At 42.5% G+C, this 27774-nt stretch overlaps 1 protein-coding gene across 2 annotated transcripts; it reads left to right on the forward strand.

Annotated features, from left to right (window-relative positions):
* Window positions 1-21: 21 nt before the first annotated feature.
* On the forward strand, window positions 22-23001 carry LOC142027218 (V-type proton ATPase subunit S1-like protein). Of its 2 annotated transcripts, XM_075020950.1 has the most exons (7): window positions 6219-6313; window positions 12993-13033; window positions 13866-13927; window positions 15689-15930; window positions 20106-20156; window positions 20921-21164; window positions 22397-23001. In XM_075020950.1, exons 1-7 carry the CDS (start codon window positions 6219-6221, stop codon window positions 22697-22699), a joined length of 1038 nt encoding a protein of 345 aa, XP_074877051.1. In that variant the 3' UTR covers window positions 22700-23001. The 2 variants fall into 2 exon arrangements, 1 of the variants encoding a protein (XP_074877051.1); XR_012649045.1 differs by lacking the exons at window positions 6219-6313; window positions 20106-20156; window positions 20921-21164; window positions 22397-23001 and adding an exon at window positions 22-226 and having other exon boundaries at window positions 13866-13903; window positions 15689-15804.
* Window positions 23002-27774: the final 4773 nt, after the last annotated feature.

Consider the following 27774-nt stretch of genomic DNA (forward strand, 5'->3'; position numbering starts at 1 on the left):
GAGGGCGGGAGTTGGGGTCCCTCGGCGGGCAGCGGCGGCGACGCGCCCCTGGTTTTAACTTGGTTTAGTGCGGTTTCTCCGGGAGTTAGCGACCCCGCTAGGGAGGGGGGCAGGCAGGCAGGCAGGCAGGCAGGGAGTGCGGCCGCCCCCCCCCGAGGGGAGGCAGCGGAAGGGCGCTTCAGCTTCTCTGAGGAAAGGGCGAGGTGCGAAGGACGGCGGGGGGCAGGTACGGAGCAGTCGTAAAAGCGAGGAGGGCACGGTGGCATCGCCCCGCCTGGTCGTGGGGCGGCCTCGGCTGCAGCTTGGCAGGCCTCTTCCTTCTCCCACAGCGTTCCTGGGGCTCACGGAGCCCCTCGGCTCCTCGGGGGACGTATGCGGCAGGCGCCTGCTAGGCCTCAGGCAAGGCGAGCAAAAGCGGAGTCTGCCGCGGGGTGTGTTCAGGGGGGCGAGGGAGATAGCAGGGAGCCCTGATGGTAGCTGAGCCAGGATTTCGTGCTTCTGATGAGAAAAACTGCATTGCCCCCAAGTCTTCCAGTGGGTCTACACCGGAGTAAAAGCTGGTAACAGATACAAGCATTTACTAATTTTGAAAGCCGCTGTTGGTCCATACTGGCAAATTAGCAATCTGCAGATGCCAACTGAACAGGCATAGCTGTCTCATTGAAGCGGTCCACTCTCCCTGAAAGAGAAAGTCATGAACATCCACTTCCCTTTCTGGAATTACTGGGAAGGGTCACAGTAATTAGATGTAAATGTATCTTTACTAACACAGCCTGTGTTTACAGCTCAAATACGAAATACATACTCTCTGTGTTTATGCAGGGCTGTTTATACATTCAATCTGGATAGAATAAACAATCAAAAAACATTAAATAATAAAAAAAATAATTAAAAACCCAACAAACAAAAACCAGAAAGCCCAGCAGCAGTTTCAGGAGCAAACGTGACTGTTGCATAAAGCAGCTCTTTAGAAGACACAATTCCAGCATGGAGAACGCAATTGCTATTTGTTGATTTTAAGAACAGGGAAGTTAATCTTGTAAAAATGCTACAGCTTTGCTTTACAATCTTAAGAATATTAGGAATACTTAAAAGCTGACTAGGAAGGAAACTGCTGAATAAATAAAGTGAATATACTGAAACACTATGGCATTTGGTGCACAAATACATTAAGATCTAGGAAAGAGATGAGATGATCCTACTGCACGTTTTGCTGTTTCTTTTTAAACTTTAGTAGGACTTTGGGACACTTCTGTTATGACAGTTTTTCTTCATTTCACCATGTTCTTCAAAATTAGTGTTGTTCGTTTGATCCAAAACCAAAGAGAAGGGGCTTGTTTGGTTAGTGTTATCCATTGCAAAAATGTTCACTCAGACACCTCATCCAGTGTTTAATAACACGCAGAAGATATATTTGTATATGCAAAACATTTATAATGACACAGAAAGGCATACAAAAATTATCAGGTTAAAATGTTTATTAGTACTCTAGCTTGCACAAAAGGAACTTAGGATCTCGGTCTCTCCTTCTTGCTCTTGTACAAGGTCAACAGGGAAACATTGGCTACTTTGACAGCCTTGAACTCCATGGATGTTGCCAGCAGGGTGACCCTTCCGACCAAAACCAGCAAGCAGAACTTTGTCATTTTCCTAGAATTTGGCAGTAACCAGACTGTTAAAAACAACTGTATGATTTAATTGCAGTAACAAATAAGAATAAAGTCAAGCAAGGCTAACAACCAGCACTTGCTTTGGTAAGTTTACAGCTGTATGGACAGCAGAGTAGCTGCACCCGAAGTGTGTTGAAATAGCCTCAAGTTGGAAAATCTGAGCTCAACGATTCCACAGTCTGTGTGCACTAACCAGCAGAACACAGTAGCTCTACGCTCCCCAAAGCGTTGGTTGAGGAACATTACTATTCCTGAGCGGTTACGCTGGGTCAGTTAACTTTATTGGTTTTGGGTGCAGGTTATTCTACCCCGATGAAGTTCAGGCAACCGCCGTTGGGAGTGAGGGCCGCTACCCTCCCGCCGTTCTGGATCAGCTGGATGCTAACGCTTTGCCGGATGGGAGAGTTGGGCTGCTTGGCTTCCGCGGGTCTGTTTGACAGGGGAGCAACCCAGCCACCGAGCAGCAGTTTCCTCGCATGGGGCAGCCCCCCGGTCAGTCCCTGCCAGCCCCCGGCACTCAACGTGCCAGGCATGGATGTGTCCCTGTCCCTGAAGCTCGCGAAGATGACCGCAAGGCCTTGCTCTCGTGGGGTCTTTCCTCTCCCTGGCGAGGTGTTTTTGCCGTGAACTATCCCAAATTAGTAACTCTGCTGGAAACAGCCGCCCGGGAGGACTGTTGGCAGCTGGGTGGAAGCGGGTTGTTTCCTTTGGAGAACGCCAGCACTGTTACATAAGCGCTTCTAAAATTAAATGTTTCAGTTGGCCGAGCAGATAAATCCACCCGAAATCCCACAATTTATCTTAAAACTCCCGGTATAATCTGATCTCCAGTGTTCCCTGCGAAATCTGATTTCTGACGTCCCGCAGAGCTGTAAAGCCAAAGCCTCAACGGGAGGCCCTCAGGGACCGACCCCTCCGCAGCCGGTCCCTCGCTCCCCGCCGCCCAAGCCCCGGTTGCCCGGCCCGGCGGCCGCCCAAGCCCCGGTTGCCCGGCCCGGCGGCCGGCAGCCCCGCTCCGCCCGGGGCGGATCGGGAACTACAGCTCCCGTCGTCCCCCGCGCCGCCGCCATTTTGGGCCGGTTTTGCCGCCTGAAGCGGCCGCTGCCGTCCAACCCCCCCGCAGGTTCCTGGTGGTGTGAGGTGCTCTCAGTGTTTCCTCATGCGCCTCTTCCAGCAGCGAGAAGAACGAAGAGGAGGGAGAATTAGGGCTTTGACTGCCTTGTGTGGTACATCAGAGGCTGTGGCCTTCTCTCACTTGAACGGCAGCTGCTTTAGGAAACACTGATGGGTGTACAACAGTCCAGACCCTCTGGCTGCTACTTACATTCTCAGGGGAGTGGAGGCAGACAAGTGTTGGGACCTCCTTCCACACTGGTAGAACTACCTTGTAACGCAGACTGAGCTTTTTTGTGGTTTGCTTTGTTTTTTTGTGTGTGTGTGGTTCCCTCCCTCCCCCGAAGGTCGACCAAGAATCGGAAGCTTCATTCTTGATCCGGTTTCCATCCAGACCAGCTGTGGCAGGGCCTGGAATCTGTATGGAGATTTCTCAGGACAGGATGGCATCTTTGGGGATTGTTAGGAAGGGTGGAAGGAGTAGAAGGGAGGCAGGAAAGAGAGTCGTAACAGGATTAATTTTTGCATCATCCCAGCTTGCGTGGTGGAGATGAAGCCTGAAAGGCCTGCAGGCAAATTGGTTGCCCAGAGAGAGGATTTTGTTGGAACTGAGACAAGCTTTTTCTATATATTGAGGCCAATTTTCTGTCCGTGCTTCTGTTGCATTGTCAGTACATTGTGAATGTATCGGAACCAGAGAAACAATGCGTGTCTCAAAGTAAAACAATAGTAACGATACATTACATGCTAGTACGTTGTACAGTGACTGATACCTCATACTTCGGTTGGGACATGCTATTTTAGAAAGGAGCTCAGTTCCTGGCGACCTGACATGTCACCTGAAGGTAACTATAAACTGTGTTGAAAACAGATTGTGCCATTGTCTGAGGAGGTGCTGGCCAAAGAGATAAATTATCCATGTTTAAAATTATGTCTGCAGTCTCATTCATTGCATACAAACTCAGTGTGTGTATAATCATTGCAGCATCAGGCAGAACAGCTGTCATCTCGGGGTCTCCATCAACATTTATGTAATCATCCGGTTTGACAGGGGGTTTGCTGGACTGTGGTGACACATTTGGGGATGTGTGGGATGCCAGCAATACAGGCTGGCTAACCTATCAGTCTCTGATTGTTTGCTTGGTTGCATGTTTTCTTTGTTGTCTGCAAACCCCGCTTTGTTTCTGGGCAAATTGACATGTATGTTTCCCCTCTTTGACTATGTGAAATGGTGGTCTAAGAAGGCAGGTTCCTGCTAGAAATTGATAGCACCATGGAAACACGCAGGCTGGAAGTAAAGTTAAAGATACATTCTGTTGTCACAGAATGGACCACAGGACATTAGCTTGGATTCAGCCTGTACTGACTTTAACTGTGGCCTGCCACGGTTTATACTACGTTCTCTCCCTTTCTGTGTCCTCAAAGGACACATGACTTGTTAATTCGTGCCATACTGGTTTGTATTTCAGCGTGTTTATTTCTTAGCTTTTGCTCCTGTGCTGATGAAGAACACTTAGAAACTAGCAGTACGTGGATGAAATCTTAAGGCACCATCAGAAAGCCTCTCTGTGTCTCCCCCCCCCCCCCCCCCCCCCAGTTATTTAGGAGGTGCTATGGGTCAGGAGTACTGAAACATTTAACAGGCTAGTGACATTAGTGGCTTCACATTTTTTAGAAGACTGTGTGACACTTCTGCCTCTTCCTAGGGCTGCTTAAAATTTTCAGCTGAGCCATGTCTCTGTACTGGTGTAATTATTCTAAGTTTAGCATCATACATTTCTGGTGCTTCACAGAAAATTTCAAGATTATTTTCAATGGGTACTTGTTTATCACTAGGTTCCCTTATCTCTTTTTTTAAGCTGGGATTCTCACATAAGTATCTAGATTCCTCCTTAAATTGGATAGAAGCAGTACTACTGAGGACAAGCTGTTGAGAGATTTTTAAGATTAGCAAATACTCTCTGTATCACTGAAGGAGAAATGAATTAAGATGGTAAATCCTTTTTAATAGTTATGATGCTAAAGCCCCTATCTTTATCTTACATCTGGAATGCAACAGACAGGAGCTCTTAATCAGTGAAGTAGGTCTTAACTGTGTGATCACATCAGCAGCTAGCTGATGTCAGCTGCTGAGCAAGAAAGCAGTGGGTGGGTGTGGGCTATGCATGTACATAGATAGGTATATACATACACGAGTACACATAGCTGTTAGCAGGAGCAGGTTGTGATTACTTGCTGTCTGCTATTTAGGTGGAGAAGGGTGCAGCGTGATGAAAAGTCAGCTAGGTGCTGGTCTGAGCTTCCTTTTGAGGGTGAGCTGCCCACGCTGAAGGTGGGTTCCAAGAACCCACTTCTGCCTAGGCCCCAGCATTCCCTCCAGGCTGGTCACAGATCCATGGCTGTGTTCATGAAGGTGGCCAGACTGCACATGAGCGTGCTGCAGAGCACTGTTGTTGCACCTGGTCCACCAGTAAGTATCTTGATTTCAGCTTTCCTGGTCCTGTGTAGACCCTTTGAATGCAAGCTGCAGACAGTGAGCAATGTGTGGAGAACGGGGTCATGGGGTTTAAGGAGTCAGCTCATGTGCCTTGCCCTCTTCTTTGCCATCAGGAGCACAGCTGACATATATTTTGAGAAGGCTGATGAGGACAGAGGGTCTGCAGTGCCTGTGACCCACGTATCTTTTGAGAATGACCCATCCCAGAAGCAACGTGCCGCATTCACAGTGATGTCTATGCACCTTGGTGTCTTGGTCTGACAGTCTGGAAACAGAGGCACTGTTTCTGTGGGCACTTAACAACTTGCTTAGAGTTATCTGTAAGGATAAAAACAATTGAGCTGGAAAGTTAGACATGCACAAACTAAATTAGTGCTGAAGAAAGGAAACCCCTTCCAAATACTTGACTTCTAAGCTTGCTATGTCTGCTTTCACATCTGTCAAATGGGGATAATACTATTACTCTGAAGGTATTGTAAGACTTCAAAATACATGTAATTCTTTCTCTGGTTATCATACGGAAGGAGAAATTTCAGAGCTGTTTGGAAACAGCACCTCCACCTTTCTTTAAGGTTAGGGTTGAGTACAGATAAGAAATGCTCCTCAGTGTGATTTTGGAGCCTGGAGAGACCATCGGATTTTCTTTCTTTTTTCCTTAGCAAACAGCTCACATCCTGGTACAATTTCGCCAGAATGTGTGATCTTTAATTCACAGGGAAGCTGGAGTGCGCCAGCGGTAGGTGTCCACCGTCAGAATAAATCTGAGCACACGAAGAATTTCTCCCGTGGGTACCGGTGCAGTGATGGAGTGGCAAATCCCCACCCCGATTGGCCGGATCTGCTGCCCGTCACACTGCCAGGCAGAGCGCGGGTGCCCGGCTGCCCACTGGACCAGAGGAGCAGATGTGCTGGTTGTGGAGGGACTGGCTCTCTTCTCAATGGAAAGAAACGCTGTGCTTAGGTTCCTGCTGCTTTTTTTGTATGTGGGATTCGTAGTGTCTGTGGAGCAAATGATTGCGACAGTGGATGGCAGGTCAGTAGCTGAGTGTGTATCCACAAACTCTGTTGGTGGAGTTCAGTGTGTGTTTTAAATGTTGTAGTTGGGTCATCTGTGCTGTGTGGAAGTGAGTTCAATTGCAGTTTAGGATGTCAGGACATGGTTTTAATTTTCTTTTCAGGTTTGAAAACAGCTGGGGCTAATACAGAAATGAATTATTTTGAAGCATACAGTGCATTAAAAATGTAACTTTAGAAGGATTTTATAAACAATTCTAGAAATGGGCATCTGTCTTACGTTTCATTACATTTTAATGACTCTCACACTGATTTTCCCTGGTCTGTGTAAAAACAGAGTTCTAAATAGAATAACAGCAAGGATGTGAAAACTACTAGAAACATAGGTGCTAAAATATTCTACTTGTGTAGCATAAATGTTTGAAGCATGAATTCAATATTGCAAAGAAGTATTAAACTTATGAAATTACTAGAGATTTGGATTTATCATTGTTTATAGTGCCATTTCATTCTCTAATGAAATGTAAATAGGAAGCCCAAATGATAGCAAGGGAAAGAGAGGACTTTCTAGAGCCAAGCATTACAAAAGTGTAAACAGCCTAAATTGTATTAGTTGAATCATGCCCCAAAGTCACTAAAAACACACAGATCAAATATGCTGATGAAGGTTACAGCTGGCAGTAAAATCTGTGCATTTAAGGCAAGAAGGACATGTGGTGATTTGCTTAAGCTTGTATTAAGAGATCTGGTAGTCAGTTACCGATAAATACTACAATATGTTTTCATTTAAATAGCTTACTTGCTGTTCTCCTCTGCCAGTTTTCAGATTCAATGGTGGCTTTTTAGTAAAATTGCACTTTTCTGCAATCAGATCAAAATCTGAGAGAGAGCAGGCAGTGAAGCATTACATGAACTTTATTACAGTAAATATTTAAAGAAATGAAGTTGTGATCCTGATGCCAGTGAATTGAATGGGGATTTTGCCTTTGCATTCAGTGGAGGTGGGATCATGCCTGCACAGTGGTAATCTGCTGGAAGTTCTATGAGCTCAGTTTCTTTTTTAATATTAAAAATGAAAGCTTGAGTATCTTGCAGTTCTGATACAGTTCTTATCAGACATCAATTAAAGTGCAGATCAAATCCCAGTACTCAGTACACTGTAAAATAATTATGTAAATCTGTCTCCCTGTGTCACATCACACATGAGGCTACCAAAATATGACACAGAATACTTAAAATTTAAAAACTATAGGAGTCATGGGCTTTGTAGATATTTCTTAATGATAGAACTTAAATAGATACATTTCAAATTTAATAACATTTTTTGTTAGGATGTTTCTTAGAAGGAACTGGCTTTTGCCCTGAATCTGGGCTCCCAGGCTTACACATTTATAATTTTAATAACTTAATTGAAATTACTTATGAACAATATCCCTAGGACTACAACCAGTTCATTACTACCAGGGTCTCAGCAAGCATTCATCACCTTTCATCATAACTTTGTTTTTAGTTCGTTTGAATGTCCATGTGTTATTTTCCAATTAAATGCTTCACAAATTAATTGAAACTAGTTCAGCAGCCAGGGGGAGGTAGTCTGCAGGTGGACAATATTAGTATTAGAGTGTGTGCTGGTTTTGACTGGGATAGAGTTTATTTTCTTTATAGTAGCTAGTATGGGGCTACATTTTGGATTTGTGCTGAAAACAGTGTTGATAATTCAGGGATATTTTCATTATTGCTGATCAGTGCTAGCACAGAGTCCAGGCCTTTTCTGCCTCTCACCCCACCCCACCCCACCAGCGAGTAGGCTGGGGTTGCACAAGAAATTGGGAAGGCACACAGCCAGGACAGCTGACACCAACTGACCAAAGGGGTATTACAGACCATATGATGTCATGGTCAGCATATACAGCTGGGGGAGGAAGAAGGATGGGGGGGATGTTTGGAGTGACGGTGTTTGTCTTCCCAAGTAACTGTTAGGCGTGATGGATCCCTGCTTTCCTGGAGATGGCTGAACACCTGCCTGCTGATGGGAAGTGGTGAATGAACATCTTGTTTTGCTTTGCGTTTGCATGCGTGGCTTTTGCTTTACCTATTAAACCGTCTTTATCCCAGCCCATGAGTTTTCTCACTTTTACTCTTCTGATTCTCCCCCCACATCCCACTGGGGGGGGTGAGTGAGTGGCTGCGTGGTGCTTGGTTGCTGGCTGGGGTTAAACTACGACAAAGCGGTAATTCTGGAGTAATTGCAATACTGCAGCAGAGTACATTTTTGCCATCTGATGCAGTTTGTCAGAGCAGCAGTATGAAGAGTAAAAGACAGTGTGAATATGTCTTCCTTTAACCTGATGGTATGAAAACTCTCTATGGCCTCTACACTCATTCACTGTTGAGTGCCAGGCTTATTCATGTGGCTCGTTTGAGTGGAAAAAAGACTGCTCACGTGAAAGTCTTCAAGGGCTGGAGTCTATATGAGCTTTTTCAGACAAACAAGCCAGACTTGGTTATCTTATGTAGATGGATAATGTCATCTGATAAGAAGGAATTTACACTTCTTTATACTTATAATCTTATTTAATTGGGTTTTACATAGTGATTAGTCGTCCCAGTGCTTTGTATTAGGGCTAATCCAATTTTGTGTGGGTTCCTGACATACTTGGTATGGTAAATTCAACATACAACATACATGTCTGGGTGTATCTGGGCTAGTTATTTACAAATCGGTAAGGAAAAATATTAGTCATCAAAACATATACCATGTGTGCAACTGAATTTGAAGTTTTAGGGTAGAGTGGCTTAAAAAAAAAGATAAAAGTCTAGTCTCTAATTCAGTTTGCTAGAAATGATTTGCTGTCACTGATTTGCAGGTCTAGCCACTGTTTGCTGATAGTTTTGCAGGCAGTGGAAAAGAAGGCTCTAGTGCTAGCTAGTTTCCTGTCTCTCATACATGCAATGAACATGTTTATATACAGAAGGGAATACATATTTTTAATATGTTACTATTTTCCCATTTTTTCTTTCCATGTTTTTATTCTATGAAACATGCTCCAGCTGAGAGCAAAAGGGCCTCTCTGCCAGAGATCGCCTGTGAATTCTCCAGATTGCCTTTGATTGGAAAGGCTGCTGATTTGACAGCAGGATGGCTATTGAAGGCCACCCATTCCTGTCACAGTTCACACACTTCTGTGACACCTCGGGGTTATGAGTATCAAAGGCAGCTGACAAACCCGATAACATCAACATCAACTTGTGCTTGCTCAGAAACCGGGAGGCGATCCTTCCCTTATGCCACTGATTGACTGACTGTGCCATCGTGATGTGGCTTCAGTAAGAAAGAGCAAAGACTGCAAGCCTTGCCATGATCGATTTCCCTTGCCTTTCTCTAACAGGGCTGCATGCATGGTGCAGGAGGAAAGGAGGCAGCCGGCACTGCTAATAAACAGAGTAACCAACAGGAGTACCTAGGAGCAGTTACTTCACTTGCATGCCTCCGCCTGCCTTCCTGGTGTGCCTGCCATGTGGCTGATCATCAGTACTTGTCATACTGTGGTACTTAGCAGTGGTTCCTGGGTCATTCTCTCCACTGCATTCCTCATCAAAGCATGAATATTTCATTAGCTGTGCACATTCATCTATATTTGAGTATCTTCATGCTGAAAAGAGAAACTTGACATCTCTTTTGGAGCAGCATGGCTGCGCATTGCTGTGCTTTTATATGTGATGTAGAGGGGTCAAACTGCATCGTCATGAGCTCCCAATGTGTGCCTGTGGGCTGCGTGCAGGCCAGTTATGACTGTTCTGGTCAGGACGTAGTCCCACAGGGGCATTCACAATGAGTTATGCCTCTTATATTCATTGTATGCTCTCCTCAAGGCTTGATGTTACCTATCAATTAGCATTCCTCAAGGTGATTTAATTGGCATGACCATGGTATTAGCCTTATCCCAGATGGGAAGCTAAGTAATGATTTTTATTTTTTTTAATTGACAATCATGAAGAAAAAATAACCCTTCCTCTTCCCAGAACAGCATAAAAACCTTTCAAATCCAGTGAGGGAATGAAATGAATTGCACAATTTTACACTAGTCTCCTCTCATCCCAGTATTTTAGTCTGCACACTACAGCCTGGTGCTTTCCAAACTGGTGTAGTGGGCTATGAGCTTTTGATTATGTATATAGGGAGGAGCTAAAAGTGGAACTAAACATAACTAAATATGTATAGGTACAACTAAATATAACTGAAGTTAGTATAACTAAATAAATTACATTAATTTCCTTCTGGTGTGCCTCAATTTTGTAGCTATTATCATGAAAAAATGACCCCAAATTGCCTTTTCCAGCCTGAAGGCACAATCTGTTATGAAGGAAGACTAGAAGAGAAAAATAAGGCTGCATCAAATCACAAAACCCATGTCCTAATCGTTAAACGACCTAAGAGAGAGTTGTGCCTGGAAAAGAAAACAAGGTTTGGTCCACTTTAGCTATGTCTTTTGTTACCTATCTGTCAAAATGAGGATTATTTCCACCCATCTCTGAAGGCTGCTTGCTGTTGGCATGGGACCTTTGAGTGGCTTGGAGACCTCAGCCCAGCACTAACCCTGGCACCCAAAGGGCAGTGGGAGAACGTGGGACCCACTTTGAAAGTGCACAGCCTCCTTGAAGTCACTGGGATTTAACAGCTACAACTGAGGAGAGAGTTGGTCCCACTATATGTGAATAAAGCTGCCAGACTGATTTTAAACGGTGGTACCTACATTGAACTTTTTTGAATGTAAGATCTTTTTAAGGTTCTTTCAGCTCAGATCACTCACTGCTGCGGTGCTGCAGAGCCTAGCTGTCTTTTTGTGCTGTGTTATGTTTTCTCTCGACTGTCTTCTGCTGTATTGCCCTGGTTGCTGAAGGGACTGAGCAGCCTGCCTGATGGTCTGGAGCAAACCTACTCATCAGACCTGGTGTTTGGCAGCAAAGCGACAAGCTGGAACACAGACTCCACTTCACTTTTGTCTGTTTTGCCTTCTGGGTTTGAGCAGTTTGCAAGGGTACACAAGAGATCTGTTTGTGGCAGCACAGAGTATGCCTGCGAAAGGACGTTCTCGCTGGAGAGACACTGATCAGAAGAAAGAGCCTGCTGCCCTCCTGAACCTCGAGTGTAAACAAGACATTGTACGTGAAATCTGGGCTTTGCTGAAGCTGGTAACATTGCACGGGTTTCAGGCAAGCCAGGTTCAGTGTGATCAAACTCCCTGACTGCCAGAGCTGCAAGGGCATGGCAGCAAGCAGGGCAGGCTCTAAGCCATCCCACGTTTCTCCTTCGGTGGCGCTACATTGTTCGGACTCACATCTGCCATTAAGGATGCCATGATGGAAATTAGGTTGGGATCACTCCTGCAGTACATGCTAGTGGGTAACAAGATCCCCCTGCCCAGGGAGTCCACTGGGGAGTGGGTTCAGCCAGCTGTTCAAGGGCTCCGCAGTGAGGCCAGGGCTTGACTCTGCAGTTCAAATACCTTATGGTTCTATTTGCACATAGATACTGAAAACTGCTTTTATTCCTAGTCCTTATATGCTGATCTTTGTGTATATCTTTTTAAGTATTTTGCTTCTATGGTGGGTTGGAAAGGCAGCAAGAAACAAGGCAAGAAAAGAAGTTGGAAGTGTATTTCCACATGAAGTGGCTGTGGGGCAGGTCCGTCCCCACCTTCGCTTGTGGCCTGGAAGGCACTGTGTGGGCAGAAGTAGGGCAGGGTGTACAGAGTCTCCATGGGACGATACTCAGCTGTGAGTGCGGGAGTGCCCCTGTGTTCACCTGCTAGGGAATGCTGATGGTGGACTTGAGAAGCAGACACGTGTCATCAGATCAGTAGATCAATCCAGTGTAGGGGCTGCAGGTCTCAGGGAAGCTGCTGTGGTGTGGAGGGGGCAGGAAGGTCTTCCTGTGACTCAAGGAGTAGAGTCTGGTCTTAAGGGAGAGCCTGGTTTCTTGGATTTTGATCTTGTAGGTCTTTTGGTGATGTATGTGAATCTACTGGGCTTGATTCTCTAGTTCAGGAAAGCAGATCATACTTACACCAGCTGAAGACTTATCTCTAAATTATACCAAAGAAGAAAATCAAAGGCTGAAAGTTCCTTGAGCCTGGTAGTTGTCACTTGAAATGTGCTTCACTTGCGCCCTACCTTGCAGCTGACTTCCATGGGATTTGGCGTTGCTTGGAACAATTCAGGAGCTGTCTTTAGACGGCCGTAAATCTGGATTTAAGGCATACTAGCCCAGTGCATTTGCTCTGTCCTGGAGGAATTCAATGTGTTGCTTCTGATCCTCACTGGGGACTGAGGACAGTGCAGCACTATCCTTGTGCTCCTCTGCTTGTGGGCTGGAACTGGTTCAGTCTCTAACCCAAAAGTGATGTCCCATGGAAAGGGACAAGAGTGGTAATGAAGCTTTTAGTCAATAGGGTAAGGATATGGGAATGCCTGGCGGGGCTGATCCACCTGAGGCATCTCTGAAAAGGCATATTTAATCTGAGTACACTGGCTTTGGGATTAATTTGCTGTGTTCCTGTGACATTAACCAGCCAAGGATCTGAGTTACATTTTGAATGTTTTATTGAACAAAGCAGGAGCAGGAGTTCTTCCCAGTAAACTTGCTGCACACTTTAAATCCAGATGCTGTACAGTAAATATTTTCTCCTCTCTTCTAGTTCACCTGCATTTTCAGATCAAGATTCTCTGCAAAAAAATGGTAAGGCTTTTTTTTTTTTTCAGTGGCCTGAATGCCTGGATACTGCCTCTGTTAGTGCGGCTGTAAAAGATCTTCATTCCCAGATGTTGCTTCTGTTGGCATTAGTGACTCTTCTGTCAAGTATTTTGTTAAAATATATCCCTCTTTAACAAATACCCTTTAAAAGATTTGCCTGGTTAATCATTTACTGACTGACTCTGGGATACAGTGAGAATGTGGAAGAAGGAAGTATTCGCTCTTTTTTTTTTTTTTTTTTAACCAAATGAAAACAGAGCTAAATGTTTGAAGGATGGAGCTGTGAGAGTGTCCATGAAATGATCTGTCACCTGTGAAACTCCACTCTCCCTGGCAAGCAGTTGGGCCGTGAGGTTATTTGTCACAGCTTCCCATCTCTGGCCAGTTCAGGAAAAGAAATTCCCACCCATAGTTAACATGCTTTTGCCATGCAATTCAACACACACCCTTTGACAATAGAGTTTGCTGTATGAAGAAAGAAGAAGCTTTTGCTAAGTGTGTTTGGGATGATTAAATATATGTATAGGTGGAATGCGGTCATTTTGGGGCACTGGAATTCTTCCCAGTAAGGGTGGCAAGATGTTTAATGAAAAGAAGAGGAACCTTGTTGTATGAGTAAGATAAAATAAACTAGAAAATGCATGTATTGAACGCAATATTTGCACCAAGCCAAATACTTTACAAAGCAAAATCAGGTATTCTGAAATAAACATTTCATGCAGGGATAATTATTGTTTGCATAAGAACATGCAAGATTATGCTTTTATAAATGATTGGATGTTTTCTTTGTAGACTAATAACACACTTTCTTCTGCAGGTCGACGTTATGATGGTGGTGTGAAGCCAAAATTTAATGTAAGTCAAGTAGCAGTTGCACAGGTGATGTTTGAAGGACTGGATCTGTAAAGTTTTTTCATAGCACATTTAGATCTCTTAATTTGCATTATTGAATTAAATAGTACATTGTTTATAAGACATAGCCAACAAAACTGTCTAAATCACTGTGATGTGGTACTGATTCACTACCCGCTGTACAAGATAACTTCTGCTTTTCTGAGAAGTGAGGTGAGACTTCAGTTGCTGTTGCTGGTGTTGACTCACAGTGGGTTTGGGCACAGGGTCTTACTGAAAGAATCAAACCCTATCATCCATATTCCATACAATGCCATTTGACTGCTGCGGCCAATATTTTGCTTATATCACTTGATACTAAAAGAATAGCTGAAGCAAAACTGCTGATTGTTTAAATTTAGTGGGAGTTTTTCCTGAGTCCAGCCCATAGGTCTTGTCAAAAACTGAGCATAAAAGACTTGCTTACCAAAAACCATGCAAGTGATGTAATCTAATGTAACTAATCTGTTTATTAAATCTCTCTCGTCTGTACTTCCAAGAAGACAGCCTTATCATTTATACAAATGACAGTCATGGTCAATGTTTCTTGCTGGCTGTTGCATACTGTTTTCTGACCATGATCTTACCTTGCTTTCAGCTTGTTGCTGTGAGTACTTACTAATTTTAATCCTAAAGCAGTCTTGTGCCATATGTAAGGTCAAGTATCAAAAGGGGTCTTGCACGGTCTGAGCTGGGAGACGTGATTCACTAATCTGAACAGCAAAAAGAAATCTCTCTTTAAGCCAAGACAAAGCTTTGGGCTTAACCATGTCCCTTCTGGAGCCTGGTAAGATGCTGTTTGTCTCTGGGATTCAGAATACCTCTCTTGTTTGTATGTGTTTTGAACTTGCTTAATCATATCACATGCAAAACAGCCATGCAGACATTGTATATGTTATCATATTGAGATAGAACATATGTGTAGATGGAAAAGAGCTGATGTCTGGTAATTTTAGTCTGAAATATGGAAATTACAGTTAAATTTTGAAGTCCTGAGCTCTAACTCACTGTCTCAAATTATATTGCCTGACAGCCAAATTGTCCTCCATTTGCTATGAAATTTGGCTTCAAAGGGATAGCATTTTTCTAATGTCTACAGATGGCATGGAAGCTACAGTCCCTGGGTTTTAATCTTGCCAGCGACTGATTTTGTAAAGGCAGGGATCCATACTTTAGCCATCGTGTTCTGCAGCAGGCATTTTCCTGATTTTAAAGCCATCAGGAGCCAAACTATCTGCAGGTAGATGTAGACTTGGACATTTCTTTCACCTGGACAGCTGCCTAGTGTGCTTTCAGCATGGTAGGCTGTGTCCCTGGCCCCAGCTGAGTCCTCTTTAGTGTGTTGAAGTAATTCTTACAGTGTCCTGGAGACTATTCTGCTGAGGTGAGCACCTTGTGATTCTAGCACTGCTTCAGCTTTCTGTATTGGGCAGCTCCACAGGGTGCTGAGGTGAGATGGGAGCATGCTGAGAATGTGGTTTGCCCCAGTGATACTACCCTAGTAGAGTAAGTACAACTTATATTGGCTCTCTGGCCAGTTGTTCTGGAGCTAGAGGTCTGTATGATGCCATTCCCATGGTGGGAAGGGTTAGCCAGAGATTTCTCTGCTTCCTCAGTTCAGTACTGCTGCAGCTGAGAACTGGCTTCACAGATGCCCTCCAAAGTGCTGGCCTCATTTATTCTGGTGGGATGGAGAGTAACTCCTGAAATACGCATCTTCTGATACTGATCTTTTATGTGGTCAATCAGGTTGTCAGCTACAACTTCAGCAGGAAAGGACAGTGGGAAAGAGCATCCTGGAGGCCGTTCACCCACAGCCACTACAGCCCTCTCAATGTCACAGTTAATGGCATCCCCTGCATTCTCTTCTGGGCCAAGAGGATCATGATTAAGTTGGAAAACCACACGCAGCTGGATTTGACGGAGAAGACATTTGGTGTCCATGCAACAGTGGATGTTGGAGATTCAAACTGCAGTGAAGACAGTGCAATGTAAGGTGGCATTGTACTCTGCCAAGGGAACTAGTACCAGATAACAAGTCTAGTAAATACTTACTGAAGGAAACAGAACTTGTATTATATGGTGTAAGTGCCCCAGGGGCAAGCTCCTTCCTATAATGTCCTGATATTGCAGGCAGCAGGGTAGCATGGATTATATACTTACAGACCAGTCTTTCATGGGGCACATAGATGTACATAGCTGTCTTCATCTCTTGCAGTAGTGTAGTCAATCCTTGTGGCCAGCCAGTTTTGCTCTTACTGCCTATGAGGCTGAAGCTGTTGATCTTTTTAGCCTCGAGATGTTTTACATAGCCACTTGGGAGATTGAGTAGTGGATCCTATGCTGAATATAGGGGCTTAGGAGCTAGCTGTGCATCACTACTTATCCCTTCACAGGATGTGTGCCAGCAGTAATGTAAACCATTGGTACAAGATGCAGATGTGTATTTAGAAACAGAGTTAGGTAGCCCCAAGTCCCAGGATGTGATCTGTGAGTTGCTGAAGCCAAAGAGCAAATTCGCTACAGGTTTGCATGTGACCTGAAGAGTCTCCGAGAACCTGAACTCTACATCCCAGTCTGTCATGAATTTCTTCAGCGTGAACAGGATTTAGCAGCTTTGCTCTTGCTGAACCTGAGTAAGAGCTATACATTAACCTAACTGGATCCAAAATCCTTCAATCCCATGGCTATACTAGAAAGGCATGTAGGTTTTTTTATTTCCTTTGTCATGTACCTGACCACTTCTCTCCCTCCATGCTGACTGGCTTCATGTCTAATACCAGGTCATTGATTTCCACTCTGGTAGTCAAGAGTCTAAAAATTAGGCGGTGGATACCTAACAGGGCATGTGCTGAACATGGGCACTGAGTCTACCCCATAAACTGTGTTTAAATCTGTAATGACACACAACAATAAAAATAACATGACCAAAACCAGCAGTTTCAGTTAGGTCCTATACAACATTTCACCTGTATATCTAAAGACGTTTCCACAAAAAGTAGGTGTTAACTCTTTCTGATTATACATCTGTGAAAGATAATCCAAGGTGCACAGAAATTTCAGTAAGGTTACAAGAAAACTGAAAGTATAATTGAAAAAGAAGCCAGGTTTTCTGCCTGTGATATAGTATTCAGCAAGACAGTCTGAATTTTACAACATCAGCATGTGAGCTAATCCAGCACTATGATTTGACAGGCAGAAGAAGAGAATGGAATAATATTATTTTGAAAATAAAAAGTAATAACTAAACAAACATTCCTTCTTCTCTTCTGGTCTGCAATTCAGAAATAATCTTAGTCTTATTAGCAATGATTGTAACCTTATGGAAAATGTACTCATGCAAAAGTAACGATTTCAAAATACAAAGTGTAGTTTTACAGTTTTTCATAAGGCTTGAAAAATCAGAAAGTGCAGTGGTGGACTGCAGACTCCTACTGGAGCTGCTGTTTGGAGACTGTTAGGTTTGAGCAGGCTACTCTGCCTACCTATCTGTCACAGGTACCTCTACAGTCTGGTTACAGTAGTGGATCCTTCATTCTGTAAATTGAGAGTTCTAAGAAATTAGTTGTCCTGGCTCTGGCTGGGGGAGATAATTCTCTTGTGTTTTGGGTCTGTGGTGAAAAGAGTGTTGATAACACACCAGTGTTTTGGCTCTTGGTGAGCAATGCTTGCACAGTGTCCAGGCTTTATCTGTTTGTCACTCTGCCCCCACAGTGAGTAGGTTGAGGTTGGCAAGAAGCTGGAAGGGGACAGTGCCTGGACAGCTGACTCGAGTTGGCCAAAGTTATATTCCCTGACATATAATGTCATGCTCAGCAATAAAAACTAGGGTAGAGGAAGAAGTGGGTAGGGGTTGTGTCTTCCAGGGTGGCTGTTGCTCAGAGATTCACTGGGCATCGGTCTTCTCGTGGGAGATGGTCAGTGATTGCCCTTGCAAAACTTTGGTCTTTTTTTTCCCCTCTTCACTTATTAAACACTATCTTGACCCATGAGTTCTCTCTCTTTTGCTCTTCCTATTCTCTCCCTTGTCCTGCTGTGGGGTGGGGGGGTCAGAGTGAGTGAGTGGCTGGATGGGTCTTAGTGGCTGGCTGGGGTCAACACACCACAGGGCTATATATTCTGCTTGATGCATTCTGTTGGAAGATATTTGGGAATTTATAGAACACATTATTCACTTAAAAAGCTGCAGGAAGAGTCGGGAAGCAGAACTGCTCTACAGCATACCCTTGACATACCTTTTTATCAGTGTTTCACCATACCTGAGGTTTGATCGGTGCAGTGCCATCTTATCTGCCATGTCTTCTGACCTTTGTCTTTGTTTCTCCCACGGTTTTCTGAGTAGCCTTGAACTATGGACACAGGTAAAGGCAGGCAGGACCTTCATGCTTAGTTTGAAGCGGAGGCTGGCTTTTTTTGCTGGGCTCAAGACATATATTGTGGCTACTGAGCCTTTTCTCCTCTGTTCTGTGGAGAGAGAGGAAAAAACGCTACCCCTCCCCCATGGTTATGCTTTCTTGCATGTTCTATACTTTGCTTATTTGGGTTACACTGAGAAATACTAGTCCCACTGACTCCTGCCCTTTGAATGTGCTCCAGAATCCTAACCAAGAAAGGCCTGGCTTATTCTGAGCTCTTGCTAGGAGGGATTTGTCAGACTGCATGAGCAGATCTGTGGCATCTCTGCTAGACTGCAAGTGTCAAGTCAGGAGAAACTGTATGTTTCAATTATCCATTCATTGCCACCGACAGCATCTAAGTACTGATCGAAGTCCCTATATGTAGAAATCATGCTCTGTGGATAGGAAAATGGTTAATCTGGGCTCATGAGTCAGGATTAGACTCAGTGTAGTTGCCAAATGCAAGTCTTGGGTTAGACTTTCAGTCAACCTGCATTTGACTGTAGCAGAGAAGAAAGGGAAAAACTGGCTTGAATGTTGCTGTGTAATCCCAGGTTTAAGGACTGACCTAGATTATGCCAGTTGATGGCTGAGTGCTCACATGATGCATTACCCAGTTTTTCTCACCCCAGAAGAGTCCCTTAAACTTCTCCCTTCTCCAGCCTTCTTTATTAAGACAATACTCTGTTTTGGCTTAGGCCAACACAAAGTAGCTGGAGCCAGGAAAAAATATTTGACACCAAACACATATGCATTTGCTAGACAAATATAATAATCCAACCTGCAGGGTTTTTTATGCACCAACTTCTGGATCAGGCCACTGAACTGAATGGCATATTTGCCTGTGTCTAAACCTCAACTATCTATCATTTCCCTTTGTAATAAAGCAAGGGATAGGCTAGATTCAGTGTCCTTGCTTATGGGACCAGTGTTAGTCAAGGTACAAGAAGTCTAGACCTCATATGAAATCATAAGGCTAGCTGTTTTTTCTTCAGCTTTAGGTTCGGAAGTCTTTCAGGTGCTGCATGGTTTCACCATATTTTGTCTCTAACTTAGTCTGAAAATGTTATGTCAACACTGAGAATCTATTATGCAGGTTTTAAGAGGCAAAATATTATTGTTAAGCCAAAAAAATGTATGCCACTCAATCATGCAGTGCTACAATGCATTAATTCCAGAGGTGGTAGAAGGATGGTAGAGTATGCATTAGTTTACAATTAACCTGCTGCCTTACACTTTAGTAAACTCCAAGTGTCCATGCTTGCCGCAGATAAGCTTTGTAGAGCTACTCACAGTCAGTGCATTTATATTGCTCTGATGATGCAGATGTGTGGAGTTTGAACTCAAATGTCATCTGCATTTGTTATGCTCTGGTATCTAAATAGATGAGAATAATGTGGCTGTTTACAATTTCTAATGACATTCAGAAGTGATTCCTGACTAAGATATCATGGCTTGAGAAGGAGAACACAGATTGAATTAACCTAATTGTCAACCTATGTTGGAAGCAGTGGGATTGAAGTGTGTTGAAAGTTGAGCATGCAGTTCTGTTCTTTCTGGATAGTCTAGGCCTTGATCACATTAACAGCTGAACTACTGGATTTCACTGGAGGAAGATTTAATCCTTTCAGGTTTTTTTTCTACTGACTTCAAAGATATACTGAGAAAAAGTCTTCATGTATATCTGTGCTTAATCTTTTGTGCTGCTTTTTTCTCTTAAGATTTCTGAAGTTTTTATCTAGCTTGATGTTACTTCCTTTTTGACCTAGGCTTTCTCTGAAGTTTGGTGACATTGGCAATCTAAAGGGACTTGTAATTAGGTAAGTTAATGTGATAAAGAAAATACTAGATGTTTAAATAAAAGATAAAGATGATAAAATATTACATGTTAATATCCATTGTTATGCAGTTGGTTGTGCAATTTGTTTTGGGAGAATATATGTAAGCAAAAATAATGTGGTAGAACTGTTGGTTGTATAAGCAAGACACCTGCATTTAATAGGTCTGTCATTTTACAAACAATACCTGCCTTGCTTTATTAAGGCAATTCTTCTTCTACGTTGACTTTTCTGTTAACAAGAAAAGTTCGGGTCATCTCTTTTGAATAGAATCTTCCCATGTCTGAGATTTTTGCTAAACCTTGCTAATTAGCTACACTTTTGTCTGGGAATTTTGCCACAAGAACTGATAGTGAGGGCTCTTGAGGCATCAGATTGTGACCTACTTTATGTTTGCTTCTTGCAATCAAAGAAAACAACATTTCTTGATAAATAGTTTTCCATATCTTGGATGGATGTACAATACCAATGTTGCACTTAGATTTTTCTCATTCATTTAGGAAAAATCCCTCACATTTCCTCTCACTGTGTGGGAGAGCAGCAAACTCCTTCAGCTGCAACAATGAAGAAACTCAAATCACTTTCCAGACTCAATAGAAGGAGCTAGAGCTCACACTGATATAAATGGGTGAAACTCTGGTAATACCAGTGTGTCTTCTAAGATGTTCAACATGTGAATTTAATAGTTACAACTCTTAGTTAGACTTGTTTTCTTACTCATCTTTCTTCCCGTACAATATTTTCAGATTCCTATTAACAACCAGCTATTACCAGCTGTCTGTTCAGAACTGGTTCAGTTTACACAGACTGCAACTTCTTTACAACCACTCCATACAAGCAACGTTTAATGCAACCAGAATATATGCACCGGCAAGTTACTCCTACCACTGTGAACATGTGAGCAGCTTGCAGAGATATGATGCACTCCTCATACCCAGCTCTGCAAATGATCTTTCAAAGCTTTGGGAAGTCACTTTTATTGATTTCCAGGTAATGTCATGGAATTAAGCCAAATGGATCCCACAGGTAGACTGATTGGAAATTTTGCATTTCACTGCCAAGAAAGTATAATGACCTTCCATGTACAGTTTACAGGATCTCCATGGAACTTGAAATAGAAATTGAATAGAAATGAAGACTTCAATTATTATACTTATCTTCCTTTCAAAGCAAATGAAGGGCTGTGTAGATTTTCTGTAGTATCTTGCCTGTCTTTCCCTTTAGAGTTGGGAGTGAATTTAACTTTCAGTGTTATATCTCTCTGAGCTGGGGTCTCAAACCCAGCATCAATAACAGCATCAGTCACCAAGTATGGGAGTCATCTCCCTTAACTTTTGATGCTTAGTAATTTTAACCTTGTGCCCTAATTATAGTCACCCCAGTCTGCCTCTAAAGCCAGTGGATAATTCCTCTGACTCATCTTAAGTCCTTATTTTAGGATGAGATTAATCATCTTCTGAAAGTGCCTATTTTTCTGCATTTGACAATAAAGAAGCCTAAGATGACTGGACTAGGATGTCTTGTTTTAAGATACCTAGGTCATAGGGGTTGAAGAGCTGAAAAAGGGGATTGAGGCAAAAGTTAGTCCCCCTTTTCTCACCATGTGATAAATGCTCATGGAGTGATCTAGTGAAGCAGACAGTCAATTCCCTCAATGCCAGTGTGGTAAACTCCATGTCAGAACTGAAGCCACAGGTAAAACTTATGGGTATTGGCCATAGTGGAATGCAACTTCATGTAGTTTAGCTGATTTGCTGCCATATACTGCACACTTGGATCTGGTGAGAAAAATCTAGTATTAGGATAGGCAATTGAGAATATTTCCTTGTTTGTCGTGTTGAAGTTTATGCAATTTGAACCAGAGACTCTGGAGATTCTCAACAAATGATACTGGAAATACACTGTTAATTTGAAAGGTACCACACTTACGATTAAATATGACTGGACTATCAAGAGTGATCATAGAAGATTTTCTTTAAAACACAACTGCAAATCCTTTGGCCAGCAGAGTGCAGGGGATTAGAATAAATGGCGGTTTCTAGAAGACTGACCTGGATAAACTCGGAGTGTTAACTCCAGCTAGCACTGATAGTTACAATTTTGCAGTAAGCAGATATTAAATTAAAAAATTCTTACTGGCATCAGGAGCAAATTCATGAAGTTGTTTGTAACCAAGACAGCAAATACTTTATTTAATATGAGCTCTTTTATTCTCTTTGTAGATTCAAGGTTTTAACATTCAAGAAGGACATTTTGCCTATGCAAAGGACTGTGCATCCCTTTTCTCTCCAGCAATACTTATGGGATTGGTTATGTCTCTGATTCTGCTGCTGGTTCTTGCCTATGCTCTTCATATGTTGATCCACCTGAAATCTCTTGATAGGCACTATGAATGCAAAGCTTCTCCTGCCTATTTTGCACAGATGAAAGACAATGATGTGGGGGAGGAGAAAGAGCCACTGAGAAGCAGTGGAAATGAGTCCTATGAACTCAGAAACCAAGAGTTCTGCAAAATCTATATTTAGCAGTATGCTTCTGTCTCAGTGAAACAAGTGGTATTTTCTTTTGCTGGCACTCCTGTATGTAGTTTGTGCAGATTTTTCACCAACTGATGAAAGGAAAAGTAGGTAACAGACTGTTTAGCCAGTTACTGTCTGTTATTTATTGATAACCATCTCAAAGATGCCTTGGGAAACAAGAGGAGAGAAAAAAAAATCCCTTGTGAGTAAGAGATTCCATGTGATGGGAGTTTATTCCTGTAGTACAAAACCAAAATGCATATCTTTTCAGCCAGCTTACCAAGTCCTGAAGAGAGAGATAATCGGTAATAGAGCTTTTGAAATTAAATAAAGATACAAAAAATAGCAAAACAAACAAAACAATCTTTGCTTATTCTTTCAGTAGGCAAGATCCTTCCTGGTTTTGTATTTGCTTCAGCCACCTTGCTTTGTGTCCTGACAAAACAGCATCCATTCCTTTCTCAGTATATGTTTTCCTTTTATTTTCCAAATTACATCCTCTCCTCCTTTGTCCTTTTCTTCCTTTGGAGTCTTCAGAGACGTATAAGCTGTGTATTATGCACTACACTGATGAAATAGTGATAGCTTTGGTACAGCAGCATCTTGATACTTTTCTCTGTCTAAGCTGGAGGCTTACTGTAAGGATCTAGTGGGAGAACAGTAGACATCTGGTCAAAGGCTTACCCTTAACTTCCCGGCTCAACTCCACGCCAAAAGACGGATTATGAGCATTATACCCTGTAATTCTAGGTTAATTTCTTTTCTATTAAATCCCATCAGTCCTTCTTGGGAATTTCACCTGAATGGAGATAGCCAGTGCTATAATTGAAAATATATATAAACAGTGGTGGAAGAAGCTGCCCAGCAGTGAAAAGGATACTGTGATATAATTTTCACTCCTCCTTCTGAGTGTTTAAGGTACTGTCTTCCCACTCATCCTTTCTTCTGTTAGAGTCAAAGTTTGGGAACTCCAAATTAGCCTGTAATTTGGCCCTGACTTCTAGCAAGGAAGAACACGGTAATGTACTAACTGTAGCGCTTTTAGGTCACAAGTAATACAAAACCCAGCATGTTAGAAAATCTTCTGCAAAACCAGATTTAATAAACAAATGCCTTTTTTATTTTAGGTAATAGATCTAATTAGTTGTTTGTGGTCTTTGTAAAATATACTGCAGTACTCTAAACACCTTGAGAGATGTTCAAAGATCTCCTGTTTATTAGCACTGATGACACACAGACTAGGTGTGGAGTCCAAAGCAGTTAGTTAATTTAGGAAGGCGCTTCAGAGGAAAAAGAAAAACAAACATCTTTGAGCTGTAACCAGACATAAGACACAAGCTTCTGGGGATTTGGCAAGGCTGCCCGTGGCCAGTTAATGCCAAGCTTTATCTGTTTTATAAAGGAAGCAAGCAAAAACACGAATGTCTGGGAACCTGAATAAGGGTAAAATGAGAAAGTGCAAATAAAACCCACAGTATTCTACATGGAATGGCAAAACACTTGCCGACTTGGTCCCCTCTGCTTACACAGAGTGATGACAGATGTTAGAAGGAGTTCAGGGTGCCAGTGTTAAATAGGTGATGTTCCTCAGAGCCTGGAGAGCACTGGTGTTGTGCCTGGGGTTTGCTTAGCTGTCAGGCAATAAAAATCTGACGCTAATCAGTGATAGCCTGACTGTCAAAATTACTGTCATTCACTGGTGTAAAATACCCACTCTGCAGAGCTGTGCATGGTGGCTTTGGGCATGGCAGTGCTCTCTAAACCTCATGTTCTCTGAGGCACAAGTGCACTAGTTCCTCCTGCACAGCTCATTTAACCTTCTGGTTAGCATCTGATGATGCTGTCAGTATAATTCTTACCTATAATTTCCTTGCATGTTTTATGTAGGCAATATTAACACCGTTGCTGTAAGAGGTTCTTATGAGACTGATAAATCAGGAATAAGGGACCTTCCCTCTAATCATGTCCCTCACTCCTCATGTCCTTCTAAACTTCCTTCCCTAGCTGTTTTCCAACCCACATATGTTCCAGTTTTGAGGGTAAGATGATACCTGCTGGCTTTATGCTCGAGAGACTCAGCACTGCAGATCTCCAGCACATGTCAGCGCAGAATTTTTAGTGTGGAATTAGAAGACAGATGGGGCCCTTTCAGCAGGAATGAGCTTGAGAGGTGAATTTATACCCACTATTTACAAAGCAAACTTCACAAGAAAAAGAGAATACAGATTAAAAAAAAAAAAAAAAGTCAAGAAAAAGAAAATTCCTCTACTTCTCTCAGCTTTTTGTAAACCAGGACACAACTGGTATTACACTCAGGATGTCTTGAGTGGAGGAGTACAGTTAGGAGTTACTGGGACTTTTCATGTCATGTTTTCTACTCTGCCAGGTAGCTCAGTATCATCACATTTCTACTCAGGTGCCAGCAAGATTTAGAAAGGATAAATACACTAATTGAGTTAGACAGGAAATACAGTGTTCAGTCATAGGACTGGAATTATGAGACATGTATTTGTAAAGAGTTAATGATGCTTTAATGGAAAAGCAGCACCAGAAGAAAAAAATAGTCATTATTGCAGTTTCTGTCTCCTGGTGCCACATATAAAAGCAAGCACCCATGGTTGAAAAAGGCAAAATGTGGGTTTTTGCATTCCCGATAGGCTGTATTTTCTGTGAGCCAAACAATCCTTATCAAATGAACATTTTGGAGCAAGAGAGGCATTCCATTGGTCTGGTCCTGAAACAAGAAAATTCGAGTTAAATTAATTGCTTCCTAGAAAAATAAGCTACATTGCCACCAACAGGGTAATTAATAAAAGATACGCTTTTTTACATGGTCCACATTCTGCATAATTTTGTTGCTGCATAAGAACACAGCAGGCTTTTCAACAATCTATACATTCATTCAAACAAAAGCCTTATAGCATCTTTTCAAAACTGATTTGCTGTTTCTAATTCAGGGCCCCATCCACTCTCACTCAAAGTCAAAGGGAAGAGTCTCATTTCCTTTAAGTGAAACCGGGTTAATCTCACAGACTATGCAGGTCTCAGTGTGCAATGGTAACACTGAATTGAACAAATAAAAACATTTGTTTCTTATACATTTCAGCTGCTGTAGTTAAAATTTTATGTAATTTCCCCTTACTCCAGTATTAGGCAACTTCATACCTGCAGAAAGCTAGGATTTCAGGCAGTACATTAGGTATCATTGTTTGAACTGAAGTAGTGGACTATTGGCATAGTATTAGTTACAAATGCATAAGGAATAACCAAAACCAAGTTCACTGTGAAGACAGAGAGGAGAACCATGAGTCCACTAGCTGGTAAGTAACACCGAATTCCAGCAAGCCAGAAGAAACAGATTTCTTTCTTTCCTTGAGGTTTTTAAAATGGTGGCATTTCCCTCCCCTCCTTTGAACACTGATTCTTGCTACAACACTGGTATTTCTAGCAGAGGTGTTTTTTTTTTCTTTTCCAATTGGGGACTTTAAAAAAGCTGGATGCAACCTTCAGTTTCAGAAACTGTCCCCAAGAGCACAGAAAGAAGTCCTGTTAGGGAAAACGGTAGCCTAGTAGAAAGGCAAAAATTGCCACTTCAATACTAAAAAGCTGTATTCAGACATGAGTAACAAAGAACCATATCCTTCGCTGCCGTTGCTTCTTATTGATATGCACCAAAGCTAGAGTCAGTGAAAGAACAATTCCCAAGCTGGTGCTGCTACATCTGACAGGCTGGCAAAAATACCAAGATCTCCTCTATGGGAATTTTATCATATGGGAGAATCTTTACTCAGAATAATCCCAAGAAGATCTTCCAATACCTAACACCAGGGCTTTGGGCTAGCATTCAGGTTACCGTTACTGGTTGTCTGCATTATATCTTCTTTTAGTAACTCAGGTAGCTGCAAATCAGTCCTCAGTTCTCTCCATGACTTCCATAGTTCAGCTAACCCTCTGATGTTTGCATTTTTCAGGATGGGTCTGTTCTTCACCATTACTTTAATACCTCTGAAGGTTTTCTCTGTTTCCAGTAAACCGTGTAACACGGCATTTAACTGATGTCTGATGATAGATCTTAAATCTGATTCAGTGGTTCCTAGCTCACACCTTAATTTGTTTGCTCTAACGTTGCAAGCCATATTTGATATTACAGAGCAAAGATCCAAAACTACCTTCAGAGCTGCACAAACTTTATTAACAGCCAGTCATTTAATATGAATCATATTCATTATAAGAAACTTTTCATTAAAATCCAAAATTTGCCCAGCTGAAGGAGCAAATCAAGAGCTGTGACTTGCATGTAGCCACACTGGTTGGGATGCCATGCTGTGTGGTCTTCTAAGCTTGGTTTTCTTCCCATAATAGAGTCAAGAGAAGTGAACACACACTGAACAGCCAATTTGGGATTCATCATCAAGTCAGCAGGTGCACCATCCAAGAGGGCTCTGTTCCTGCCTGGACCAGTGCTGCTCTCTGTCCATCTGCCTGTACCTCATTGTGGAGTAGTTCTAAAATTAACACGGAATGTTTTATTAAGGAAGAGTTTGCATCACCTGAAGGAAAGTGAACAAAATAACCTGCCTAAGGGATCTTGAACTTTACAGTAACAGTATATATTGCAAATAATTCCAATAAATGTGATTTTCTGTGAGTGTAGCATTTCCACAGGTAATATTGATGTATTTGCAGCTGCTTCTGAATGGGAAAGCAGCAGTAGAAAGATAGGAGAACAGCTGTGCCACTAACCAGCTTTTCTGGAAAGACAGCTGTCAACGCAGGTTCAAGCTCTGCTGAAAACTCTGTTTTTCATGACTACTGGTTCTTGGCCTCCATGGGAACCTAGAACAAAAGCTAAGAAATAATGTTCCTGTGGTAGAGTTTTAGATATGGGCTTAACCACAGAAGAGCACTCTGTTAATATCAAGCCATTCATGAGATAAGAAACCAGAAGAAAGTATTAAACCTTGTATATACATTTTTGCACTTTTATTCCTTCAAGCTGATAGCTTATCATTTATCAGAAAATGTAATTTGTTTCTTCTAGGTCAGTGGTGTAAGTTTGCTAGTGTCTTATATTATTTTTG

This window comes from Buteo buteo, chromosome Z (genome assembly GCF_964188355.1).
Source record: "Buteo buteo chromosome Z, bButBut1.hap1.1, whole genome shotgun sequence".
In the NCBI taxonomy this organism is placed as follows: domain Eukaryota; kingdom Metazoa; phylum Chordata; class Aves; order Accipitriformes; family Accipitridae; genus Buteo; species Buteo buteo.